This window comes from Equus asinus, chromosome 20 (genome assembly GCF_041296235.1).
Source record: "Equus asinus isolate D_3611 breed Donkey chromosome 20, EquAss-T2T_v2, whole genome shotgun sequence".
Classification (NCBI taxonomy): Eukaryota; Metazoa; Chordata; class Mammalia; order Perissodactyla; family Equidae; genus Equus; species Equus asinus.
Genome location: NC_091809.1, coordinates 52,086,656 through 52,112,028, shown reverse-complemented (window position 1 = coordinate 52,112,028; position 25,373 = coordinate 52,086,656). Strand labels below are relative to the sequence as shown.

Genomic DNA, 25,373 nt, shown 5'->3' with positions numbered 1-25,373 from the left:
GCAGGCTCTCCTGCCTGTGTTAGATCACTGAATACTGCCCAAACTGGAACCACTTACCTTTTATCTTTCCTGTGCATCTGTTGGCTTTGATCTGTTTCTTATGACTGCTAGCTATCATTCTTCCACCCAGGATTCTGTCTTTTCAGCCTCATTGCTAAGTGAGTAGTAGTTTCAGACCCCAATCATCTAACTTCAGTCCTAAAATAAGTACCCTAAGGATTTTGTACCAGAAATTATAGGGAAAAAGATGAGATAAATATAAACCATAGGGTTAAAAATGGTTAAGATGGAAATTGTGTTACGTATATTTTATGATAAGAAAAATTTTAATAAATAAACCGAGGAGAAACTTGAAGTCGCATTTTTATACAAAGCTGATATCCATTGAAGTGTTAATATTGAATTAAAAAGCAACCTAGAAGTTATATTGAGTGTATTAAATTATATTTAAGTATATTTAGAAACTAAGACCTAGAAAGATTAAGTGATTTGTGTAAGAGCTGAGAACAGAGCCCAGTGTTTTCAAGGGTAGTCCGTGTTGTTTTGGAGCTATCTTCTTTAATTACTCCCTGGACTTAGTAGTTATTATAACTAACCCCTCTGTCTGTTTTATCTTCCTTTGGAATCGAATCATAATTGGTTCTTCAGAACCGTACCTAATCAATTCTCCTCCTTCCCCAGCACTGAACCCGGAACTAGGAGCCAGTGGCTAAGTCTAGGTGCTAATGATGGGTAAACTGGCTTGGAAAAGGTGATCAAGTGCCCTCCTCTGAAAGGAAACCAGACTAGTCTTTTTCACATCATCTTACATAATAGAGCCAATAATTAACACTGTCTACATGAGCAGTTCCCAACCAGCTGTTCTTCAAGGCCAGTCAGGTTGGTTTTGATATCTTAAGATGTATTCCAGATATGTAAAAATAATACAAGTGTATGTGTAATAAGGAACACAAAATATCGCAAAAATGTGTGGCAGAGATGTTCAGATTTCTTTGAGCAATTGTAGTTCATTTTGTAGTTGAGCAAACCTCTCTTTTCTAGTATTCAGGAAATTTTGTCAGTCATATTTCTGCTGTGATAATGTTGCATAACAAACACTCCACAATTCAGTGCTTTACATCAACAAATATTTTTTGTCTGTAGGTCAGCTGGGGTGGCTCTATTTCAGGCTGTAGGTTGGGTTCAGATCTGCTCCACTTGTCTCTCATCCGGGGGCATGCGATTCTCATGGTAGAGGGCAGAAACACAAGATCCGAGTCAAACCACACACATTCCCCATGACCAAGATCAAAAACAATAGTTCAGGATGTACACCACCTGTTGTGCTGGGAGTCATTGCAAAGTCTCATAACAGAGGGTATGGATATTTAATCCTATTACAGGGAAGGAGTGAAGAAATGGGAACAAAGATCTACCACAGAAACATTTCAACCTTGTAATGTTAGTTTGTTACTGAATTAACTGCCCTATTTGATTTCTAAATAGTTGAGCAGATAGCTAGGCTCTTGTTTTGTCCAGCTAGCCTTTCCCTTTCATTATTATCCTTTCTCCTCTCTCATAAGTGACTTCACAATGTCGTTATTACTTCTATGTGGGACCCCAGGAAATATGCATCATAGTTAAGCCACTGGCTGATAAAGTAAGGAGCTTGCCTTTTTCTGAACATGTTTGCCCAGGACACTTGATTTGCTGTTTAACTTTATTGCAAGAGCTTCATTGAAAAATTCTTCTTACTCAGCACAGCTTAATCTATACTCTTGAGTTCTCTGTGCCCATTTCTGAGTGAACCAATCCAGCCTAGCTTCATTGTTTTCCACTCTCAATTCATCTGAAGAACTCAATGAAAAAATGAGAGAAATATATTTGCCCTTTGATTTATGAGTGAATGATAACAGGGTCTTAGATCACAAGTATTTGCTAAAAATATATCTTTAGATTACATATATACAGAAACCAAAATATTAGAATTAACAGATTTTCTTCCTTTGTTGTCAGCATCTTATTCTCCAGGTTTGACATTTGAATTCTAATTCCTAAAAATTTCATGGTTTGGTAAACCATAGTCTGTACTTTGGACTATATTTCTTTCCTTCTTAAGAAATAATTGCATATCAAAATAGCTATCTGGATGTATTTATCTGTGTAAAGAATGTGTTAGAAGTGTGACCAGATTGCATTTATAAATATTATTATAACACTACCATAAATTGAGTAAATAGCACACAACATCAGTAGTTCAGCTTAGAGTGACTCATTTATCAGTCCAGTCATATTCATTACTCAGAAATAATTCACAAGAGAGTTTGAGGTCCAGTAGAGATGATAAAAACAGGTGAGATGCACATACCTATTTAGGGAATTGTCTGGAATGTTTAATGCCATCAAGATGACATCATCATCTGATAGTATTAAATAGGACTCTGGGCACTGTCCTAGGCTATTCAGTTGACGTAATTTGTTTTTTAATTACTGCCTACAAAACAGTTCTGAGACAGTTAATGAAATGTTACTACATGTATCAAAATCAGTAAGAAAACCCAGCTATTGTTCTGAAATTATATTAGGAGAGTTTAGGATGTTTCCGACAGTATCTCATCTTATGTCTGTGAGCCAGTATTGCCTCATGACATCTCTTCTATTATTGTCTTAAAGGGATGATTAAAGTTTTTATTATTTAACCTTCTTTTCTCATATGTATTGTAAATTTGTTTGCATTAGGGACTGAATTTTATTTCCTTCTGGCTCTCTCATCAGCTATCAGGACCATTCCCATAGGGGTGCTTACATCGTTTGTTTGAATTTTTGCTTAATGGAACCGTACAGCTTATTAACATAGAGTTCACAGTTTCAGATTATTTTTAAGTGCTTTTAAAATGTAAATTAGATCAGGTCTCCCACCTACTTAAAACCATTGAATGGTTTTCCAGTATTTTAAAATGTAGACTCTCTCCTAAGGCTTCTAAATTCTTGCTGAGTTTGACTTCCACTTCTTCGGTTTCTTCCTTTGCCTTCCCCTCTTCCTTGCTCTTTATGCTTTAGCCTCATTGGTGTCCTTTGGTCTCATGAGTATGCTACGTCTGTTCCTTGAATGCCTCTCTCCCCAGCTGAAATAGTACCTGCTCATAAGGGCCTCTCCCCATCACCCTATCTAAAGCAGCCTCCCCCTCATACTTTCCAGCTGCTCACCCCAGTTCTCTGGTACACCATAGTTACAACTTTTACTTGTCTACTTACTTATTGTCCTTTCCTCCACCCAAATAGAAGTTTCATGAGGGCAAAGTGCTGAGCATAGTGGCTGACACAAAGAAGTCACTCAAATATTTGTTGAATGAATGGATAAATGAATGACTTACACTTTAAACTCACAAGAAAGTTTAACATTCTTCATTAATTTGATTCCATGAGGAAGAAAGCATTGTGCTTTGAGATTGACCTGAAGGGAATCAGTACAATTGAGGGCCCAAGTAGTCGTGTGGTACTGTGCTCATTATTCTTTTGTAATTGATTTTATTCTGGTTCAAAGCTGAGAGGGGGGTGTGTGTGTGTTCTTAAGATCTGTACACATACATGGAACCTGGGCCAAAAATCATATTCTTGTACATGTTTATTTTTACAAGCCTTCTTGCTTGATTTGCCCTATTAAATACTTCAAAATTGGAAATAAAAGTTTTTTTCTAATGCATATTTTGTGTTGTTAACTACTAGACTCTTGTTAGACACTGCAGACAGCATGATATTTTCATGCAACAGGATAAAGAAATTGCTGTATATGGACAGAAGCCAATAGGATAGAAGTAGAAATAAAAGTCTTGAAGGTTTTTTGCTATCAAGTTAGGATCCATGTCTGGAACAGTTTAAGGTAGGACCCTCTCACAAAGAACAAAACTTGGGGTTTCTTACTGAGAAATCAGAGTAGCCAAGGGCCGAAATAACTTGTCCAAGGTCACATAGCAGTGAGAAATAGAAACAGCATTCAAAATCAGGCTTTTCTGACTCCAGAACTTACTTCCACTATATTTTGAAATCTCACTAGGTACAAAGAGATCAGAAATTTATTTTACTTAGATGTTTTATTAAAGATATGAAAATTTTTTTAACTCATCTCTTTATTTGATATCTGTTACTGTCATCAGATATTGCAATCTGTTGGCTTCTATGTGGGGGTTATAAATAATTTTAGAAAATTTGACCATATATACTTTTATTTGTTGCTGAAAACTTGAACATATAGTCACAAAAGTTGATTATAAATAATCTTTAAAACTTTATATAACTGAAAACTCATCTTCTCAGAAGACTATGGTTTGCTTCAGTAGTTTCACGAAGCTTGAAGAACTAATTCAGAGTCTAACAGATGCAAACAGTCCAATGTAGGGAAATTGCTGAAAGCACAATTAAATTGCCAGAGTATACCACGAGCAACAATTTCCTTTAATTTTTGTCAAAGACACAATTTGATATGATTATATACTTAGAAAAACAAATAGAAAAAAGGAAAATGTTTTAAAATTTATAGTTTCATATTCATAAATGTGTCTCAAGGTTAGAAGTTTAATGTAATTTAGTACTATAAGTAATGTTGTAATCTAATACTTAAAATTAGGGTAACCCATGTTATCCTAATTCAATATGGATCATACACCTAATCCATTTTCTATTAGTGTTCACACTGTGAGGTGGTACATATATTAATGTGCTAAAAATTGTTTTCAGGTTTTTACTTTATTTATTGGGCCTTCCTTTCTTAGTTATATTTTATCCAAGATTGATTGGTTAGAATCAGCACAATCTAAGTTACAAAGACCAGAGTCCTGATCTACAGTAAGAGAGTTTTATTTTACAGTAACATTTTGTACTGATTAGAGGAAGGAAATGTTAGAGAAAAAGATGAGTGGAGATTTGAATATGGGGATTGAAAATAATGGATCTTCAGAATAATTTGAAGAGAACAAATGAACCAATTTTGATTCCTTTATTGGAACCTCAGTGTTCATAGTGGTCATACTCCTGAAAACATTATTTCTCTTCAAGTTTAGTAATTAGAAATGTAAAGTCTTTGCAGATTTGTGGGTTAGGGATCTCCAACCAAGATTTAATTATCTGAAGTGGGGTGTTTTTTTTGTAAGCTATTTAAGCATAAAATATTAACTTGGCATCAGCCTTTTTGCTTTACTCCCAAATTACAAATTGATGAAATTACAAATTAAATCCTTTTAACATAACATTAAATATTTAATTGCATAAATTATTAATCTTTTTGGACTGTTATTCAGCTCCAACTTTAAGGGATGCTGATAATTTCTGACTGAACAATATTAAGCTTAAAGGTAGTCATTCAAAAATTCTGACATCCCTGAAACTTAAGGGATGGGTTTCTCTACTTTGATAAGATGCTGGGAAAGCTGCCCCTTATCCCTGGGGGAAGAGAAAGGATGCCACTAGGTGCTGGTTGGTGGTGATGATGATGATGATAGTAGCTAACATTTATCAGCATTTATTATGTGTCAGGCACTGTGCTATGAAATCTAGACTTGTTATCTGTAAATGCAGAGTGAAAACATTGATTAATTATATTATATAAAGCTTAAATCTATATAACTTGAAACCTACTTATTGGGGCTTCAGCTCTACTTAATTTGGGGGTTGGTAGAAGATGACTCTTGAATTTTTGAGGTCGAATGACTGTAAGATGATAGTTATAGGGACTTAGAAGGTGGTAATGAAGTTTAAAAAAGGAGAGATGAGCTCAGTCTTGATAACACTGCAGTAGCAGAAAGAAATTCTATGTAGATATACAATGGAGTAACTGTGGAAAGGTCAAATGTGTTTGGCAAATTTGGAGGTTAATTTTATAAAAATTCTAATCAATGAAGTAAATCCCCAAGGCAGAGTTTCCTAACCTTGATTAAACCTAAGATTTTAGAAACTCCCCTGAAGTTGCATATAAAATTTTATGTGTGTCTTTGCATACAAGTATAATTTTCATTAGACTCTCAATGAAATCTGTGAGCAGAAGGTTCCAGGCCACAGTGTTAAGACTTACCTTGACTGGAGTGACTAAAGGGGCACCCCTGAGACTGACACTCAGTGAGAAGAATCTGAAAGAGGACTACATAATCCAGCTAAGAATGAAGCAGCTTGCAGGTTATCCACAAGAAGGTGATAGTTAAGATTAATTCTATGAGGGAAGGAGTACAGAAAAAGAAAGGCAGGGGCCAGAGCTAGACTGAAGGAGGTTTATGTGGTTAGAAGAGAAAGAAGAGCAATCAGTAAAAGAGATGGAGGAAAATCAGATAAATACAGAATCAATAGGGAGAGAGATTTATTTTGGAAACCAATTCAGTGTAAAATATGATTGAAAGGTAATAAACGATGAGAACTAAGAAAAGGTAATTGGCTTTAGCCTAGGGAAGTTGTCGTTGACTTTAAAGCAATGTCAATGGAGTGTGAAACGTAGAAGCCATATCATAAAGGGCTAATGAGTAGATTGTAGTTAGGAAGGGAAGGTAGCCTGAGTCAACCCCTGGTAATATAACAACAATAGTAATAATCATAGTTAAATAATAGCAGCTCACATTTTTGAGCACTTACATGTGTCAGGTACTATGAAGAGATTTTTGTCTTTTTTAATTGCTTTTTTCCATTTAATCTTCACATAACGGTGTGAGGTGGAGTCTATTATCCCCATTTTTGGATTAGCAAATGGAGGTTTGGGGAGGTTAAGTAATTTTCTCAAGGTCACATAGTTAGTAAATGTGAAGATAGAATTTGAACCCAGGCAGCCTGGCTCCTGAACATTCATTCTTAGCACCATACTATTAAATACTAAAAGTATCTACAATGATGTAAAAGGAATTTACATCATGGAAGATTTCTGTGTACTGCTGTGAAGTGGGGAAAAAAAAAAAAGAATAAATGTTTTTGTGTAAGAAGTGGGGAGAATGCAGTTATGTATACGTATTTTCACATGTAAAATGAAACACAGAAAGGATAAATCAAAAGTTGATAAAAACAGTTACCTATAGGCAGAGGAAGGGAACAGGGATGAAAGCAAGACTTCTCAGACTATATCCTGTTACATAGTTTTAACTTTGGCATCATATTAAACATCAGGTAAGTGTTTTACATATTCCAAAAATAAAGTTAAATCAAATAGGAGAAAAAAATAATCCCTAATATTTGAAAACAACACATAAACATGCTGTCTTCATATCGTGTTGGCAAGACAGAGCACAGAGATAGCTTTTCAAGTAACTTTAACATAGTATTTTGACTGTACATTCTTAGGGCAATATAATCTCAAGATAAAAAGACATGCAAAGAAATATTAACTTTTAAACTTCATCCAGTAATTTTATTGTTGGTAGTAATATTAGTACAGCTATTTTGAAACTATTTCATGTGTATTATAGGATAAAACAATTAATTTATGTTACTATTAAGAACCAAGATCTTTTATGTAACAGAGAAAGAAAGACAAATGTAAAAATCAAAGAAAATTCCTATAATGTTAAATTTGAAATGGAATGAACTCATTTTTTTTCTTTTTAAAAGTACTTGTTTCCTAGCTCTGTCCCTGAGAAGAGTTAGAAACAGCACCAACCCAGCAGTAAAAAGCACCCTGAGCATCCAGATACCATTCCCCAATAAAAAGAACTAAGGCTTCTTGGAAAAGTGACTGATTCCAGATTTGGGGCAGGAACTATGAGACTTTTTTTTTTTTTTTTTTTTGGTGAGGAAGATTGTCCCTGAGCTAACATCTGCACCAGTCTTCCTCTGCTTTGTATATGGGACACCACCACAGCATGGCTTGATGAGCAATGTATAAATCCACACCTGGGATCCAAACCATGAACCGTGGGCCACTAAAGCAGAGCACGTGAACTCAACCACTACACCACCAGGCCAGCCCCTATGAGACATTTTTATTATGCCAGAAGGCAAAAGATAGTGAATACTTCTGTGGTCATGTTAAAAAACAAAAAAGCGTATAAAGGGGTTCCCATTGGTCAAGGATGGGAAAATTTGAGCATCAAAAAGAATAATGAGGGGCTGGCCCAGTAGTGCAGTGGTTAAGTTCGCACACTCTGCTTCGGTGGCCCGGGGTTCGCCAATTCAGATCCCAGGTGCTGACCTATGCACCACTTGTCAAGCCATGCTGTGGCAGGCATCCCACATATGAAGTAGAGGAAGATGGCCATGGATGTTAGGTCAGGGCCAGTCTTCCTCAGCAAAAAGAGGAGGATTGGCGACAGATGTTAGCTCAGGGCTAATCTTCCAAAAAAAAAAAAAGAAGAATGAATGACTGTAGTGATTGAAACAAATTAAACATAAAAATCCATGCATTCATTATGATACTTAAGAGAATCATAAAAGAAAGCTAAAAAAAAAAAATAGGAGAAAAAGAAAGCTAAAAAAAATTAAACACACAAATCTTAATAGTTATCATTGGGGGTAGCTAGTGTGCCCCAACCCATTACTCTGAAAATTGGTACTCACAGAGGAAGAATTAAGCATTCAGCCTTCCTGACCTATTTTCGTTGTATTTCAGGATAACTAAATAGCCCTAATTGACAACAGAATAGTTTCATTTAATTTATGTGGCAGGAATAAAAAAATTAGAAAATCACAATTTTGCAACCCCTATGAAGTAATTGATTAAGATACAACCACCAATGCATACTAAAATTAGTGCTGTGTTTCTCAAAGTGTGGTCCCTGTTCTAGTATCTTAAGCATCACCTGGATACTTCTAAAAAAATATATAAATTCTTGGGCCCTTTCCAACACCTACTATATCAGAAACTCTGGAGATAGATGCCAGTAATCTATTTTAACAAGTCTTAGAAGATGTACTCTGGAAATTGAGAACCATGATATTAGGAGAAAGAGTGATTTAATTGAAGGCTCAAGCTATCACCCCCAGACTCGTTGATCAATCTCAGTACTCCTAAAGGCGGGAGAAGCAAATGTTATATTCCTCTAAGTAGATGCACCTATGACATACTCTTGTCATCCTCCAAAAACTTAAACCTGAATCTATTCTGTTCTTTATACTTGAATTCCAAATTATAGGAAATATAAGAGATAGAAGACTAAGTTAAACAATATCCTGAGGAAGCAAGGGACAACACCAGAATGTAGGATGACCAGCCCAGTTTCTTCAAGTCAGTAGTATGAGAAAAAGGGGAGAGGGCAAGGGGACTGTTCCAGAATAAAAGGACTCCAAAGACAAAATAAGCAAATACAAGATGTACATCTTGTTTGAATCCTGAGTCAACTAAGCCAACTGAGGAGGTTTGAATTCAGACTGCATATTAGATGATATCAAGGAATTGTTAATTTTGTTAGGTCTGATAACGGGATTGTGGTTATGTAAGCAAATGTCTTTTTTTTTTTTTTCCAGAGATACATACAAAAGTATTTAGGGTGAAACAAAATGAGGCCAAGATTTACTTTAGGGTTACTACAGCCAAAAAAAAAAAAGAAAAAAAGGATAAACGAAGCAAGTATGGCAAAATGTTGATAACTCTTAAGTCTTGCAGATTCATTATACTATTTTCTCTACTTTCATGTATGTTTGAAATTTTCATAATAAAAAGATAGGAAATTTTTTTAAATCCTCAAAAATATTTATTAGGATATATTTATTCCTGTGCTAGCCTTTATCACAGTGTATTCTAATTGCCTGTTTACTTGTTTGTACCGGTATTTCTCAAATTATCAGTATTGAAAGATCAATTTTTTAAATTGTCCAATCTGTCATAGACCATGATTTTTTGTAAAATACAATAAAAATCAATTACCATAAAAGCAAAATGGGCAGGAAGGACATACAAAATATAACCTCCAAAGTTTTGTCATTAAAGTCAACAAACATAAAATTACATTTCACTTAACAATCAAAACAAATGTAAACATAGGGAAAAAGAATTTTTTTTTAAACTGGATCCATTCGTTAAAAAAACCCACATAGGCAGTTAGTATAGAGAAGTGCTGTTACACTCATAAGTTTGTTCTGTAACCGTAATTAAGTCGAGTTTTTAATGTGGAAGGTGAGTGTGCTTTTTACAAGTTATCTTAAGGACCATGTGCATTAACTCGAGCTTGGATTGATGACAGTGCCCCTCACAGGGGATGATGGATGCCTAAACTGGTGTTATCTGCAGCCACGGGTTTTTGCCTCAGTAACTTCTTTTACTGGTTTCCCAGCGAATGGTAGTTTTCAGGGATGCCTACACTGCAGAAATCATAAAGAATGGGGGAGATCATAGATATGATAGAATACTTGCTGAAATTTTCACTTAATGAGTGAAAAAAAGCACCTTTTTAAAGAGTTGATCTCTTCATCTCTGGAATATGGATGTTGTCATTTTTCTTAGTGTGTTAAATATTTGTTGCTGTGATGACAGTGGCTTTCCATGGTAGTTTTAGGTTCCGATATCCCACACCTTTGCTTTTCAGACAGTACCCTTGCTGCCCGGCCTCAAGGCTTTTCTTCCCCCTTGGCTGTGGTAGTGCTAGTTTGGAGTGATCACTTCCAAAAACAATCCCTTACTGTGGATTCCGTTGTGCTTCCCAGGACTCGTTTTGTAGGCGACAGTTTGGGTTCTTTTTCCGTGCATATTAGCTTGTGCTTGTTTACGTTGGATCTGTTAGGCTTCTCTGTGTTGCCAAAATCTCAAAAGTCTTTTCCATTGACCCACCTTAACTCGGCATTTTCACCAGAAAGAAATTTTGTCTATCTGGAGAAGTTGATCATTTGTCTATGAAAAAATTGTCTTTGGTGTGGAATCTTAGGAAAGATATTACTAACTAGCCAAAAGATAATCCCTTACAGAAAACATGCTGCGTTCCTCTCAGTAACTTGTCTTTGCCCAAGGGTCCAACCCTTTATTATGGATTTCCTAGCTCACACAGTATAGAAATTAGGCTCAGGTTTACTCTTCTGAGTAGAGAGCGCGTTGTCCACTTGCTGGTTTACTTAGACATAGTCACTCTGATGATAGTTTGGATGTTTTGACTGAAAATTCTACATGTTTGTTCTTCACTGATCCGTTTTTCCCCTTCAGAATTATGGATGGCAACTGTGTGGGCTCTGTGAACGCAAGGGGAAGCTGTGACGAGCTAATCACCTCAGTTTGTGATAATGGCAGATGTGGAAGAATATACAAAATGTGTGCTTAAATTTAAAGCCTATGACATGTAGAGTATAACACTACTTCACATTTTTATAATACTGCTGATGGAAAGGTTCATGATACCATCCATGATAAGACCTTAATCAGCTAGGTATTTAATAAATACTGTACCTGAGACATTTTGTGCATTGTTCTATGCAATGTGGGAAGTACAGAAGAGAATGATATGGCCCCTCGCCTCAGAAAACTTTAGTGAAGGTATCTGCAGAATTAATTTTCAGGTAAACTGTTTTAATAGATTATAAATTACACAAAGAGAGCTAACATACCTTGCAAAGTGTATTTGTTGAGAGAGTATGGCTGTCATGACAGTGTTTGGTTTAGAGAACGCGTCTGCATATTCTTGGGTAGATCAGCATTGCTCCATTGAACAGGAGAACAGGGTGTGAATTATGTAAACTACTGCCAGGGACGGCTGTATCTCACATTACGGTGATTTGTATAATAACTGCATGAAATGATTGTTTAAAAGAAAGATATCCCTCGTCTGATGGAGTGTCAGAGAATTGATTCATATTCTTTGTTTTACGTAAATTTTATTTTTAAAATGTGGTTAGGAAAAATAGTCAATAAATTTTTCAACACAAGAACAAAGGGGGTGCTTAGGCATAAAAGAGCATCTTGAGTTGTATTGTAAACATTATGCCACTTACTATTGTCTGGTCTTAGGTTCTCTTCAGTTATCTGCATTCCAGTGAAATATGGTTGGAATTACTTTTCTCAAAGCAAGGAACTTGGAAAACAGCATGTTACTTGAACACCAACTCTTATTTATTATAAAAGCTTTTTGAGGAAAAAAATCCTGAATACTAATAGCAGGGTTCTTTTTGGGTTTTTTGGTGAATAATTCTGAATTCGCTCTTCTTTTACAGACTACCTTGCTAATCACGGCCGGTTAAACGAGTCTGAGGCCAGGCGCAAATTTTGGCAAATCCTGTCAGCTGTTGATTATTGTCATGGTCGGAAGATTGTGCACCGTGACCTCAAGGCTGAAAATCTCCTGCTGGATAACAACATGAATATCAAAATAGCAGGTAACTGGGACGCAGCTGGCTCTAATGTGATCGGATGTGAGCCATCGCACTCGGTGTGAGCGGAAACAGACCTGCAGGCAGAGATTCAGGAGCATTTCTACCGACGACATTAAGCTTTCTTTTCTTTTCTTTTCTTCATTTTCTTAGTTCTATGTGTAATGAAAAGTAAGGGAAATAAGTTCATTATTAATATCCACAGGGGCAGGACTATAACTGAGGTCTGATTTGTGTCCAGGTCTGTTTGTGGCACTCTGCTGGAGGAGGTGCATTTGTCTGCGTGTGTGAGTGAGTGGAGGCACTGACAGGGCTAGAGGAGCAGTGTGGGTTGCTGGTGCTGTACCCTGCTCGCCTAATTATGCCTGGTGGCTATAGAGAGGTTACAGACAGAAAAAAGACCAAGGAGGTGATGGAAGCAGAATGAGAAATATTTGGACACAAAAGCACCTTGCCTGCCTCTGATACTATAGGGTTTGGATTTATGACATGGAGACTAGGGTAGAGATTGTGTTGCTAGCTTTCCTGCTACCCTTTTCACAATTGTAAAAGCTTTTGTATTTTATATTCCAAGTTTCTTTATCCACATGGTCAAAACTCTCATTCAGCAAATATTTACGTGTCAGGTACTCTGCTACGCTAGATACTGGGGATACAAATCAAGTCATTTCCTCTAATCTTAAAAGTCTAGTGGAATGGTAAGAATAAGTAAAATACAATATGATAGTTACCCAAAAATATTTGTACAAACTGCAGTAGGAATAGAGGTGAAGGATCATCATTCTACCTGAGGAGTCAAGGAAGCTTCATAGAGAACGAACTGTTTGACCTCAGGCTTGAGAGATGGGTCAGAAGCTTGCCAGGAAGATATACAGAAGTATTATTTTGCAGACAGGCAGGCAGACTGTGTAAATACCACAGGTATAAGAGAGGAAGAGTTTGGAAGGTGGGGAACTATAGCTCAATACTGGTGAAATGTAAAATCCGTAGGCCTGGGACATTGACAACAGAGTTTCTTATGGGCAGTAGGGAGTGTAACCTATTGAAAATTTTATGGTGGGGAGTGGGTAACGTGGGACTGGGTTAACATTATTAGATTTGCGTGTTAGAAAGATGTCTCTCTCTGGCAGCAGAGTGAAGATAGGTGGAAGATGTGGATAAGATTGAAGATGGGGCCAGCCCAGTGGCACAGCGGTTAAGTTCGCACTTTCCTCTTCGGTGGCCCAGGGTTCACTGGTTTGGATCCCAGGTGCGGACATGGCACCGCTTGTCAAGCCATGCTGTGGCAGGCGTCCCACATATAAAGTAGAGGAAGAGGGGCACAGATGTTAGCTCAGGGCCAGTCTTCCTCAGCAAAAAGGGGAGGATTGGTGGTGGATGTTAGCTCAGGGCTAATTTTCCTCAAAAAAAAAAACAAACAAAAAATATTGAATCTTCCTGAAGACAGGAAGATTAATAAGGAATCTAATGCAGTAGTCCAAGTAAGAAAATATGGGTCTGAACTGGAGTAGCAGCAGTAGAGGTTGTAGGAGTGGGAGGGAGATTGATTTCAGTTAGGGTGTTTAAGAAGCAAAAGCTGAGCAAAGTTGCAGGTGGAGGTGTTGTATTCTAGGATTGTTAAGGAGGAAGAGAGACGTCTAGATGAGAGGAGCAGACCAAGAAATTATTAGTTGATTAGCTAGTGTGGATACTCACTGGACTCACTAAGTTTGGGGAGAAAGCAACTGCCTTGGTTTGCTGCACTGTGGTGTAAAATTTAAGTTAAAGCCTCTGATTTGTGCATTTAACTGATTTATTTCTGTGCCATTTCCTATTAGTTTTTGCCTTGGGCATTTGGGGAAAGGCAAATAATTAATTTCTACTTAACTTTGACTTTAATTTTAATTATTTTATTTTATTATTTTTTTAATAATTAATTTTAAATGCCAATGTTATATATGTTTCAGGGAGGTAATGGATTTTCCCTTCTGTAGTCTATTTTTTTTTCTAATGGGATTACCTGAATAAGACAGTTTTGTAAGTTGTTACATTCCCGTTATATATATAAAAATTTCTATTGATTTGTCATTTTTGTTTTGAAAAATGCAATCCACAGTGTTAATTAGTGTTTTGTAGTTTCTTATGTGTGCTCACTTCTCCCATTTGGGTTTTTTTTCCTTCTTTTGGCCTTCCATTTGGTCTCATTCATTTCCCTCCTTTCTGCCAGCCTTCTGTAGTGCTCGTCATTGGAACTTTTTGTTTACCTCTCCTTGAATGCATCAGCTTCTCTAAAATGACCTCTTCAGAGAAGACTCTTGTTTTTTGAAGTCCTTAACTGTATAATAGTTAAGAAGGGGGAAACCCCTGCTTCAGCTTTATATTCCTTTATCACTGAAACAAAAAATTCACAAAAACAATTTGTCAAAGGAGTTCTGGAAGGAGAAAGGTTAGACGTGTGAGTCATATGCTATAGGAATTACATCTCTCACTGACATCTCAAAAGAAAATGTCAAAGTAGAACGGCAAGAAACCTGCAAACAGAATATACAGAATATTCCTTTAAGGTTATTACCGAGTTTTGCCTGGCTATAATATGCCTACTATAATTCTGCCTGTAATATAGGTAGGTAAACTCAGTATTTCTAATGTCATTATGTGATATCTAGTTTTTTGTTCGTTCCTGTTTTTATTTTTGTTTTTGAATATCTAAACTTGAAGGCCTTCTAATTTTTATCTAGAAGACAGGAGACCTAAAGTTGTTCTCTCTGGTTAAGCTAGTGTGACAGCTAACATTTATCGAGCCTTCACTATTTTCAGGTACTCTGCTAGGGACCTGTGTCATTTAATCTTCGCAATCTTCGCAGCACCCCTCGGAGCTGCAGAGCTCTTGCCGGTTTTTCGATGAGAGAGCTGAGACACAAAGAGAGTCAGTAACGTGCTAAGGTGACTCAGGTGATAAGTAGCAGCTGGCATCCACACCTGGGCCTCTGGGACCGCAGCACCTGTGCTTCCAGTACATGGTGTGGGAGGTTCCTCACGTTGTCAGTTATTCCTAAGGGCTTCTCACTGCTTGAATTTTGGGTCCCATCATTCTATACTTACTGTCCTTGATTCCATACCTCACAAGTGGAGACACACATGCACACACACACACAGTATATTTAAGCACTTAAATATCTTCTTGCCCACATTTTTTTTCTCTTGTCATCCTCACCACCATTTAGCCCAAATTTTAGTAAATATTTATTAAGCATCTACTATGCTCCTGAGCTAAGTCCAGGAGATTCAGATATTTCAAGACAAAAACAACAGCAATGCAAAAAACTCAACTCTGCTCTCACCTCAAGAAATTAATCTAGAATCAGACCTTTAATAGGTCTAGTTTCTATAAATATAACACAAAAAGTAATTGTTGTTAAGGCCATGAGGCTAGGAGAAAGACTAACTCTGCCTGGAAGAATCAGGGAAATTATTAGCTAAGACTTGATTAAGAAGAAGGCATTTGTGGTAGGATGGGGGAGAGAAGAAGAAAGGGATGGGGAAGAGAGTGTGTCGAGGGGGCGAGGTAGGGATGGCAGCTCCAAGCAGATGGATCAGCATGTGCAAGGGCAGGCAGGCAGAGAACTCAAAGCATGTAGGGAAACTACAGACCAGAGCTAGTGGAACCTGAGTGCTGGTGAGGAATGATAGGAAAAGAGCCTGGACAGGTAGACAGAGCCAGATCGTGAAGGATTCCACATGCTGTCAAAAGTTTATATGTGTTCCAGTGCTGTTAAAGCATTTCTCCAGGATATTTATTTGTTTGTTTATTTCTGAGGAAGATTAGCCCTGAGCTAGCATCTTCCTCTTTTTTTTTTTTTTTTTTTTGCTTGAGGAAGATTAGCTCTGAGCTAACAGCTATGCCTGTCTTCCTCCACTTTATATATGGGTCGCCACCACAGCATGGCTGATGAGTGGTGTAGGTCTGTGCTTGGGATCCAAACCTGCAAACCTGGGCTCCCAAAGCAGAGCATGCCAAACTTAACCACTATGCCACAGGGCCAGCCCCCTCCAGGATATTTATTTTTATCCATAGATTTTATAATGTTTTTATGGCCCTGCTTCCCTTTAAAAACATCATCTTCTGATCTCTGAAAATTCTTGAATTTTAAAGAAATCTAACACATGTAGGAAAGAGGGGACTCCATGGAGAAATTGCAAGAACCCAGAATAAAATAGAAAATTATTCCCTCAAATTATACTTTCTCTGTTTATTCTACTTGAGAAGATTTCTTTAATTGCTAAATGAGCTGAATAAATGAACTGCTTTAGCCATCTTGTATGTTGAAATTGAAGAGAAGCGCAAGTCAAAACTAGGTTTAAATTAAAATATTTGTCTCTGTAAGACAGAAGATGGAATAGAAGTATCAGACATGCTTCATTTTAATAAGTACAGAAAGACATCTTTGAAATTAGCTTCTAATTTATGTTCCTCCAATGAGTAGACTTCAGACACCGATGAACCCGTGGGTTCACCCACACCTGTGTGTGCTCATTGCTTCAATTAGGAGACCTCCAGCCTTTGCAAAATAGGAGTGTTAGGACATTCAGAGTAAGAGGCAGAATGCAAAGAAATACTGGCTTTCATTCGTTTTAGTAATTGCAGAACTATTTCCTCCTAGCTATTTTGGCTATGACTATTCAGGCATTAAGTTGAGAATAAATAGATGAAGGACATTTAGTTTTATTCTTCAACTTTCCTAATCTAAAATGTTTATAATAAATACTTAGATAAGGATAAAAATGTATGAATTACTTGGAGGAAGTTTTCAGAAGATATCACAGTTCAAACAAGGCTTCACGTAAAGAATGTGGAGTTTGATATCAGACAGTGCTGGTGCAAATTCTGGCTGTGCCACTTAGCAGCCGGGTGACCTTGGGCTGATTATTTAACGTCACTGAGCCTAAGTTTCCACATCTATTAAACAGATTAATCTGGAACGTTGTAGGAATTAGCAGTAATGTTGGAGACAAGGAGGGTGGTAGGTAAGAGTCTGGGCTCTAGAGCCAGGCTACTTGGGGTTGAATACTGGCTCTACCATTTACTGTGTGACTTTGGACACGTTCACTAACCTCTCTGTCCTTAGTTTCTTTATCTGTAAAGAGAGAATGATAAAAGTTCATATCTCATAGTAGTTACTAGTTAATATTTGCAAAGTACTTAGAACTGTACCTGGTACGTGGTTAGTGCTATTTGTTTGTTAAATAAATAGTTAATTAAAATTCCTGGCACCATGTAAACATTCAATAAATGGTAGCTATTATTTATATTCAATGTATAATTGATTCCATGTGAAAACAAATTCTGAAAATGTTGATAGCCATTTAACCCCCCTCAGCATGTTTTTGTCTTTAATTACCAAGGCCTTAAAGCCTTATTAATATAAATCTCAGCAGAACGATAATTTATCATTTGTATTCTGAATTGTCTCTGCTTGATGCAAATTATTTTTTTTTTCGGAGAGGGACCTTAAATCTAATTAGTAACGTGTAATGAGCCTACTTAATCTGACGTGTGCATCACAAGTCACTTGTCTTTAACCCAAGAGGAAGGCTTCCTCTCTGGATTGGCCCACAATCTCTGCGTGGCCCATCATCTCTCATTATTGCTTCTAATAACCTGCCTGCTTACTGGAAGACCTTGAGACAGGGCTTCTTTATGTGGCATTCCAGTTTTGCGCCCTGAAGCCAAACAAGGGTAGGGGAGACTGAGACAGGTTTTATTGGTAAAATATTTATTAGAAGTCTTCCATTTGTTATCCTCCTGCCACTCGTATTATGCAAAATGTAAAAAGAGCTTTGCAGGAGCAAGCACAATGAGACCTTGTCTTTATCCCTCAAGCCTACTTAGCACTAGCAGCGCGTTAAGCCTGGAATATGGAAGACAGCTCAGAGGGTTTTGTTTCGATTTGTTTTGCTTTTCACTTCTTTGTCTTTCTCCCCTCTCCCCATTCCATTTTGGGCTGAGGAAGATGACTTTTTGCTCCTTAGCTCACGGAACTCTCATAGACAAACAGATGTCTCGCACTGGTCAGAGGATCACATTTCGTCTCAGCTGTGATGATTGCTCTTGTGCCCTGCTGTCAGGTAGGGAGGGAGTGACTGGTGTCTGGAGGGAACTATGCAGCTGGCCTTTTCTCGCCGGTGGGCAACAGAGTAAGCACTGACGTAAGCCGTGGCTGATGTTCAGTTTGTGCACTGGGTCAGCCCTGTCTCTCCTGCTCTCCTACCTTTCGTTTGTCAGCTTTCATTTCCTCATAATTGTCTTCTTTGCTCCTGTGATAATAATTACAAAAGATGTGTGACTCTTCAGTGAGACTGGATATCTGAATTCTACTGGTAATTTTAGAAGTGAAGATAAATTTAACCCTAAAGCCATCTGCTGCTCTGTAGGAGGATTTTTTAAATTATAAATTAGACATTATAACACACTGCTGGAGATTAAAAATTGCCTTGGTTGTGTTGATTCATGGAAATCGTTTACTTTTTCTTAGCTTGAAGACTGGTTTCCAATGTTTTGTCTGCTTTTTTCTTTTTTAAAAAATGACTTAGTTTACCTAATGACTTCTTCTATTTAGTTTTTATGTCATTTAAGTTGAAATCCTGAAAGTATTTAGTAATTATAATCATTTTTCAACAATAAACAGTGACAAACTGTGTTAACATTTTCTATGTCTTTTTCACAACCTCTGTTTTAGTCTTGATTTCCTGGCTACTCAAAAGAGTGGTCTGGGGACCAGCAGCATGAGCATTACTTTGAAGCTTGTTAGAAATACGCAATCTCAAGCCCAACCCTAGATGTGCTGAATCAGAATCTGCATTTTAGCAGATTCCCCAGGTGATTTGTATACTTGCTAATGTCTGATCTATCTCGTTCCAACACACATAACAGAATTCTCTAGTGTGCTTGGTTCCCATCAGACAGTGATCATCAGGATCAGCTTATTTACTCTGTGCAAGGCCCTGTTATTCCTAAAACATTGGCCCTTTGCTAATGATGTTTGGGCACTGATAATTTATGTAATTTAGTGATGACAGTAATAATAATCGGTTTTTGTTATCAAGAAGATATAGGTCAACCAGTCATTTTCAAAATATAAAGCAGAAAACAGTAATAGCAGTTCTAGTACTGTTTTCAAATATATCCATAGTCTGTTACTGGTTAGTTAGATAAAGGTAATTAGAGGACTCAGCTTTTGAAGCCGAGTTGATTTCCATGAGAGTCAGTCAACAGTAATTGATCTGTTCTGTGGTTAAAGACTACCCCAAGCCCTCTCTTCTACAGACATTTTAGGCCACACAGAAACCAGGTGAGAGAATATGGCTATATCAGGAAATCTGAAAACCGTCGTTAGAGTAAAACCTCAGAGTACGTGCATTAGTGTTGTAGGGATGGGAGCGTGTATCATCTTCACATGAAAAGGACAAGATGTGTCTATTTAACACATCATACATTGTTAAAATGAATATAGCTTCCTAAAATGAAGGTTGGTGTGTATTTCTGACATTGACTTTGTAAAAATCTTAATTATATCCATTCATTTATTAAGGATGCTGTTAACATAGCACCAATATTATAGAGAAGAGAAAGCCCTCACTTGTCAAGTTCCGCTAGTAGAAGGATAAATTAGAAAATCTTTCATCTCTATTTAATGTAAAGGATTTTTCCTGGGTTTATGACAGCCTTACCTCCAACTTTAAGTTGGATTATACCGCTTTGACTAGTGGTGTTCTCAGAACATCTGTGATATATTAAAAAAAAACCACCTGGCTTGAAGTTCAAAGGACCTGTGTTTGAATACTGGCTAAGCCACTTGCAGCTGTAGATCCTTGGGCAAGTCAGTTAACCACTTCAAGCTTCAGTTTCCCCCTTTGTAAGGTAAGGACAATCATACCTCACAGGGCTGTCATCACCATTAAATGAAATAATATATACAAAAATACTGAGGGTGTAATGCCTAGCCCAAAATAGGCATGACATAAGTGTTTTTTGGATTTGAGTTTAGCTCATAGACCGTGTTGAAGGACTAGTTGTTATTTTGTTTCTAAAACTTATGATTTCATATTGAACTTTTTCAAAATTGAGAAGCTAAAAGGTTGTTTGAGAAAGATTTTACTTTTTTCTGCTGTGTTTAAGAAATCTTGAAAATCATGATTGATCTGACAAATTCAAAGTGTGTTATGAGGGAGAGTTCAAACAATTACTCCCACGCAAATGACAAATTACTACAGAGTAAAGATACTTCTTTATACCTTTAAAATTTTGTCAGAGTTGCTCAGCCAATCATGTATAAATAAAATAGTATCAAAATAATGTTAAACTGAACCCTGGATTGGAGTGAGAAGTATCAGTATGAACTCATGGGTTGTTGTTCTAATACATATTCATATAGATACAAAAATAAATACACGTGTGTGTATATACATGGATTAGCATTCATACATATATTTCCTAACTCTGTCTGCTGACAGGGCCTAGAAGCAGTGATACCCCAGTTGCTATGAGCACATCTAGGTCCTAGTCTTGGTTTCTAAATACCATTTGTCTGTAAAAGGAACCAAGGCTCCTTGGAAAAGGAGTTGATTCCAGGGCTGGGACAGGGAAAATACAAGATGAGCCTGGAACGTCTTCTGATGCCAGAAGATAAGGGAGTACTTAAAATAAAATGAAATTTTAAAAATATGGGGCCATATGGGGGGCTGGCCCCGTGGCCGAGTGGTTAAGTTCGCGCGCTCCGCTGCAGGTGGCCCAGTGTTTCATTGGTTCCAATCCTGGGCGCGGACATGGCACTGCTCGTCAGACCACGCTGAGGCAGCGTCCCACATGCCACAACTAGAGGAACCCACAACGAAGAATACACAACTATGTACCGGGGGGCTTTGGGGAGAAAAAGGAAAAAATAAAATCTTTTAAAAAAAAAAAATATGGGGCCATGTGGAAAGGAGAGAACCTGCCTGAATTAGCTCCTAATGGCCAAAGGTAGAACTATTTGAACATCAAAATAAGTAGCAATAGTATTGAATTATAACCCAAAGAATAAGATAAATACTCATGACAATATTATAATTAATAAATGATTTAATGAATAAATAAAAGGGGAAGAAGGGACAGCTTTTCCTTAAAGAAGAATTGTAATTAATAAGTGTAGAAGAAATGAAGGAAATGAAAACTCACCATTTGACCACCACAGTAATCATTGCTGCGATCAGGATCCATCAATGAATGCTAAATTAGTGAGTGAGAGTTTAAAGAGAGATGGGATATGTATAGTCTCAATGTATCTCCTCTAAAAGATGTATTGAAGGGAAAAACAATGACTTTACATTGGAGAAACCCAGCAGACACCACCTTAATCAAGAGATCAAGGTTATCCCACCAGTAATTAGATGTAATACTATGCACCCCCTGATAGGAAGCACCAAAAAGAGCACTTCACCTCTGTGATGCTCTTCCCAAAAATTCGTAATCTTAATCTAATCATGAGAAAACATCAGGCAAATCCAAACTGGGGGAGAGTCTACAAAATACCTGATCTGTAGTGTTGGTGCTCAGGAAAGACTGGGAAACTGCTACAAATTGGAGAAGACTAAGGAGGGATGATAACCAAATGCATTGTGGAATCCTCAACTGGAAAGGGACATTAGTGAAAAAACTGGTGAAATCTTGATAAAGTCCATGGTTTAGTTAACAGTATTGAATCAATGTTACTTTCTTAGTTTAGATAATTTTACTAATATAGTTATGTAAAATGTCAACCTTAGGGGAAGTTGAGTGAAGGGGATAGGGAATTTTCCTTACTGTATTGTTGCAACTCTTCTATAAATGTAAAATTATTTCAAAATTAAAAGTTAAATAGTATGTAAGTGAATCCAGCATTACATGGTGTAAGTTTTATGACAGAGAAACAGGAAGCAAAATGTCTGAGAGATATAGCAGCCATCATTTTAGGTGTTAACTTGCAGATGGAGAAGATATTCTACTGAAAGCATGTTTCCTGTCTAGCAAGGCCAGGCTGGATCTGGGTCTAGCATAAAAAGAGGAATGCCCAAGTTATTGTTTTCATAATGCTTTCCGAAGTCGGATGATTTGTGGGGTCTTTTATTATTCTCTGTTGTCATGAGACTCTCTTTTTTGTGTTTGCAAGGTAGTTGACGCATATGCTCCCAAATGTTTAATGAAGGAATGAATGAATTTGGTTGGTGTGATGAAACATTAATCCATTCCATTTGAATAAATGGCGATAAGAAACAAATGCTGCATAGCTATGCCATTTTCAAATTTCATCCCTCTTGCTCACTCCTCATTTTACTGTATACTTTCAGGCAGAAAGCTACAGACTGTGAATGAAGCAAATTACCCAGATTCCTGTGAAGAAATAAAAAGGCTTTTATTTTAAAGCGCCTTTCCATTGCTGCTTCTTAACTTGACAATTATTAACTTGTTCTATCACTGTGCCAGACAAGGACGTAAAGGTGGTGGTTAACAGGGAGGGCTCTGTAGTCAGACTTGGTTTCTGTTCCAGTTCTGCAACTTAACTCTAGCAAGGTACTTAACTGTCTGCCCTCACTTTCTCCTAAAACGAGGATACTTGTAGGGTTTTTCAGAAGAAATCATCTTCAGAGAGCTTAGATCAGCTTCTGGCACATAGTAAGCACTTTTAAAAGAGATGATGACAACATATTCATTCGGCAAACCTTTAATGAACAGCTGCTGTCTACAGACAGCACGCTAAGTGCTGAGAGTACAGACGTATCATTTCCCTTTCTCTACTCTCAAGGAATTTAATCTGATGGGGAAGACAGATAAGTGAAACAAGAAGAAGAAGAATGGCTATTCTTCTTCTATTCTCTTGCGTAGCTTACCCAATAGCTGCTGTTTATTGAGCATCGACTGTATTTCAATAGCATGCCTAAAGTGTTATATATTATCTACTTCTAATATGTGTACTTATCTACATATCCTCACTTATTGTGAGTATAAGTTACAATAACTTTATAAAGTGTTGATATTGTCCCCATTTTGCAAATGAGTAAACCAAGGCTCCGAGAAGTTAAGTAATTTGCCCAAGATCACACAGCTAAGTGGAAAACCCAGGATTTGATCCGAAATCTGCCTAATGCCAAAGTCTTCCTTAACCCATATATCAGATGATTGCAAATACAAAGTGCCTTCACAAGGTTATAGAAGACGTCTGCATATATGCTATTATAATAGCTTTAGTGAACCTGTTTGTCTTACAGTGTTTCGTTTAATGTTCCTACGGGCTCACGTTCCAATTTTCTTCAGTTACCTCCAGGAAATAGAAGTAAACATCTGCTCAGTACCATTCTTCTTATAAGTTAACAGGCCGCTTTCTCTGTCCTAGATGTGTAAAGGCAAGGTTGAGAGTGGGCGACCAAGGGCACTGGGATGCCTTCCTAGCTCTTGCTCTCGTCTTGTCTATGAAATGTGCCAGTGAGAGAGCCCAGGGTCCGTGAGGAGGCCAGGCCGCCTTCCTGAGAGGCCTCTGTCCCAGCCACTCCTCGAGTTCATTCCACTCCAGGGAAGTTCAGAATGAAGTCCAGGGAAGTTCAGAATGAAGGAGTTACGTAATGGCTCTTTGAGATGTTAAAACTTTACAATGCTATTTGGAGAGTATCCTCAATTTACATGTGCTAAAACTTGTCTTGTGATTATGGTTTAAAGTGCATCAGTTGTTGCACCTATTTCAGGATCTCCAGACACACATCCCAGAGCTTCTTGTGCTTTTCCTTGTTAGTAAATTAGTATTTTCCTCTTTAAATATTATTTGAACATCTAGTCCTTGACTCATTTGAGAGTGTAGTTTTTCTAGAAAATTAGAAACGTATCAGTATGGACATGTGGGTTATGATGTGATATGATTGGCTAGTCGGAGAGGTGGAGTTGAGAAGATAAGACCTCTCTGACCGTTGTTTTGGAAAGCCAAGTATAGGACTGAACTGCAGTCACCTTGTGAAGGGAGAAGTTCTCATTGCCTCCTGCTCCTGGATGCCAGGGACAGACCACAGTGTTCCACTACATTTAGACTCTTTCCCCACGTCCCCTGTTTTCTCTTCTGAACCCTTAAGCTCCTCTATACTTTTTCTCCCGTTGCTGTGTATTTTCTCAGGAGCTTTTTCTCTGAAAGGCCATAGTTGGTAATGATGGCTTCACATAAGTAGAAGAGAGCTGACATTTCACGTCTACTATGGCATTTTACATTCCTAATCTCATTTAATCCTCACAGCATCCCATCTGAGTAGTGGATTATCCCCACATTTATAGATGCAGAAACTAAGGTTCAGGGAAGTTAAGTAATTTCCCCTGGGGGACTTGAAACTAGACGGGGACTGGAAGTCAGCTCTAGTCCTCCCCGACTTCATAGACTGCACTCCGCCATGAGGCTGTGGTGTTGGGGATTGTGACTATGGTTACTGTTACAACTGCTTGCCACCAGTTTTTACATCAACAGCTGAGAGAATGCTTCACCTAAGGTACAGATGTGTGCCATAGTCTCAAGATGTGAATAGAGTGTGAGTTTATGTTAACTCATTGGTTCCCACAACAATCTGCTGACTACACTTATTTATTATTTCAACTTTACCGATGGGGAAACCAAGGCACACAAAGACTGATCCAAAGTCATGTGGCCAGTCAGTCTGGCGCTGAAGACTTGATCCAGTCCCCCTGGGGCACTTCTTAAAGTTGACGATCCCTGCAGTGCCCTGTGCTAGCTGGGAGTAAAGCTAGTTCCTGTCACTAAGGCAGTGTTCTTCAGTCAGGAGTGTGTTACAACATAACACAGTATGGCCAGAACTTGCAAAATAGTAGGAATTTGTTTGTTCAGTAAGAACTTGAGACTAAGTGAAGGCTTAGCAAAAGGAACAAGCTTGCATTTCTACCAGAGCTCACAATTCGGTATTCTGCTGTAATTTTCATGCATATTGAAGATATCTTAGTACAGTGTTTCCAGACTGTATAACAAGACTGTAGATTCAGTATGACTAACATCATAAGGGGAAGGCCATTAACTGGTTTACAGTATAATGCCACTGCATTCCATAAATGAGTAGATAAGAGATACTGGTGATAGGTGGCCTGTGGCTGGGACCATATGGCCATCACC

The 25,373-nt window shown here is 37.6% G+C and overlaps 1 protein-coding gene across 1 annotated transcript in view; it reads left to right on the top strand.

Moving 5' to 3' along the window:
• Positions 1 to 25,373, top strand: part of SIK2 (salt inducible kinase 2) — a 115,548-nt gene that overhangs the window by 66,702 nt on the left and 23,473 nt on the right. Inside the window, exon 4 of the mRNA XM_014855426.3 lies at positions 12,073 to 12,234. Coding sequence (XP_014710912.1) covers positions 12,073 to 12,234 — 162 coding nt within the window. The remainder of the gene's footprint in view (positions 1 to 12,072; positions 12,235 to 25,373) is intronic.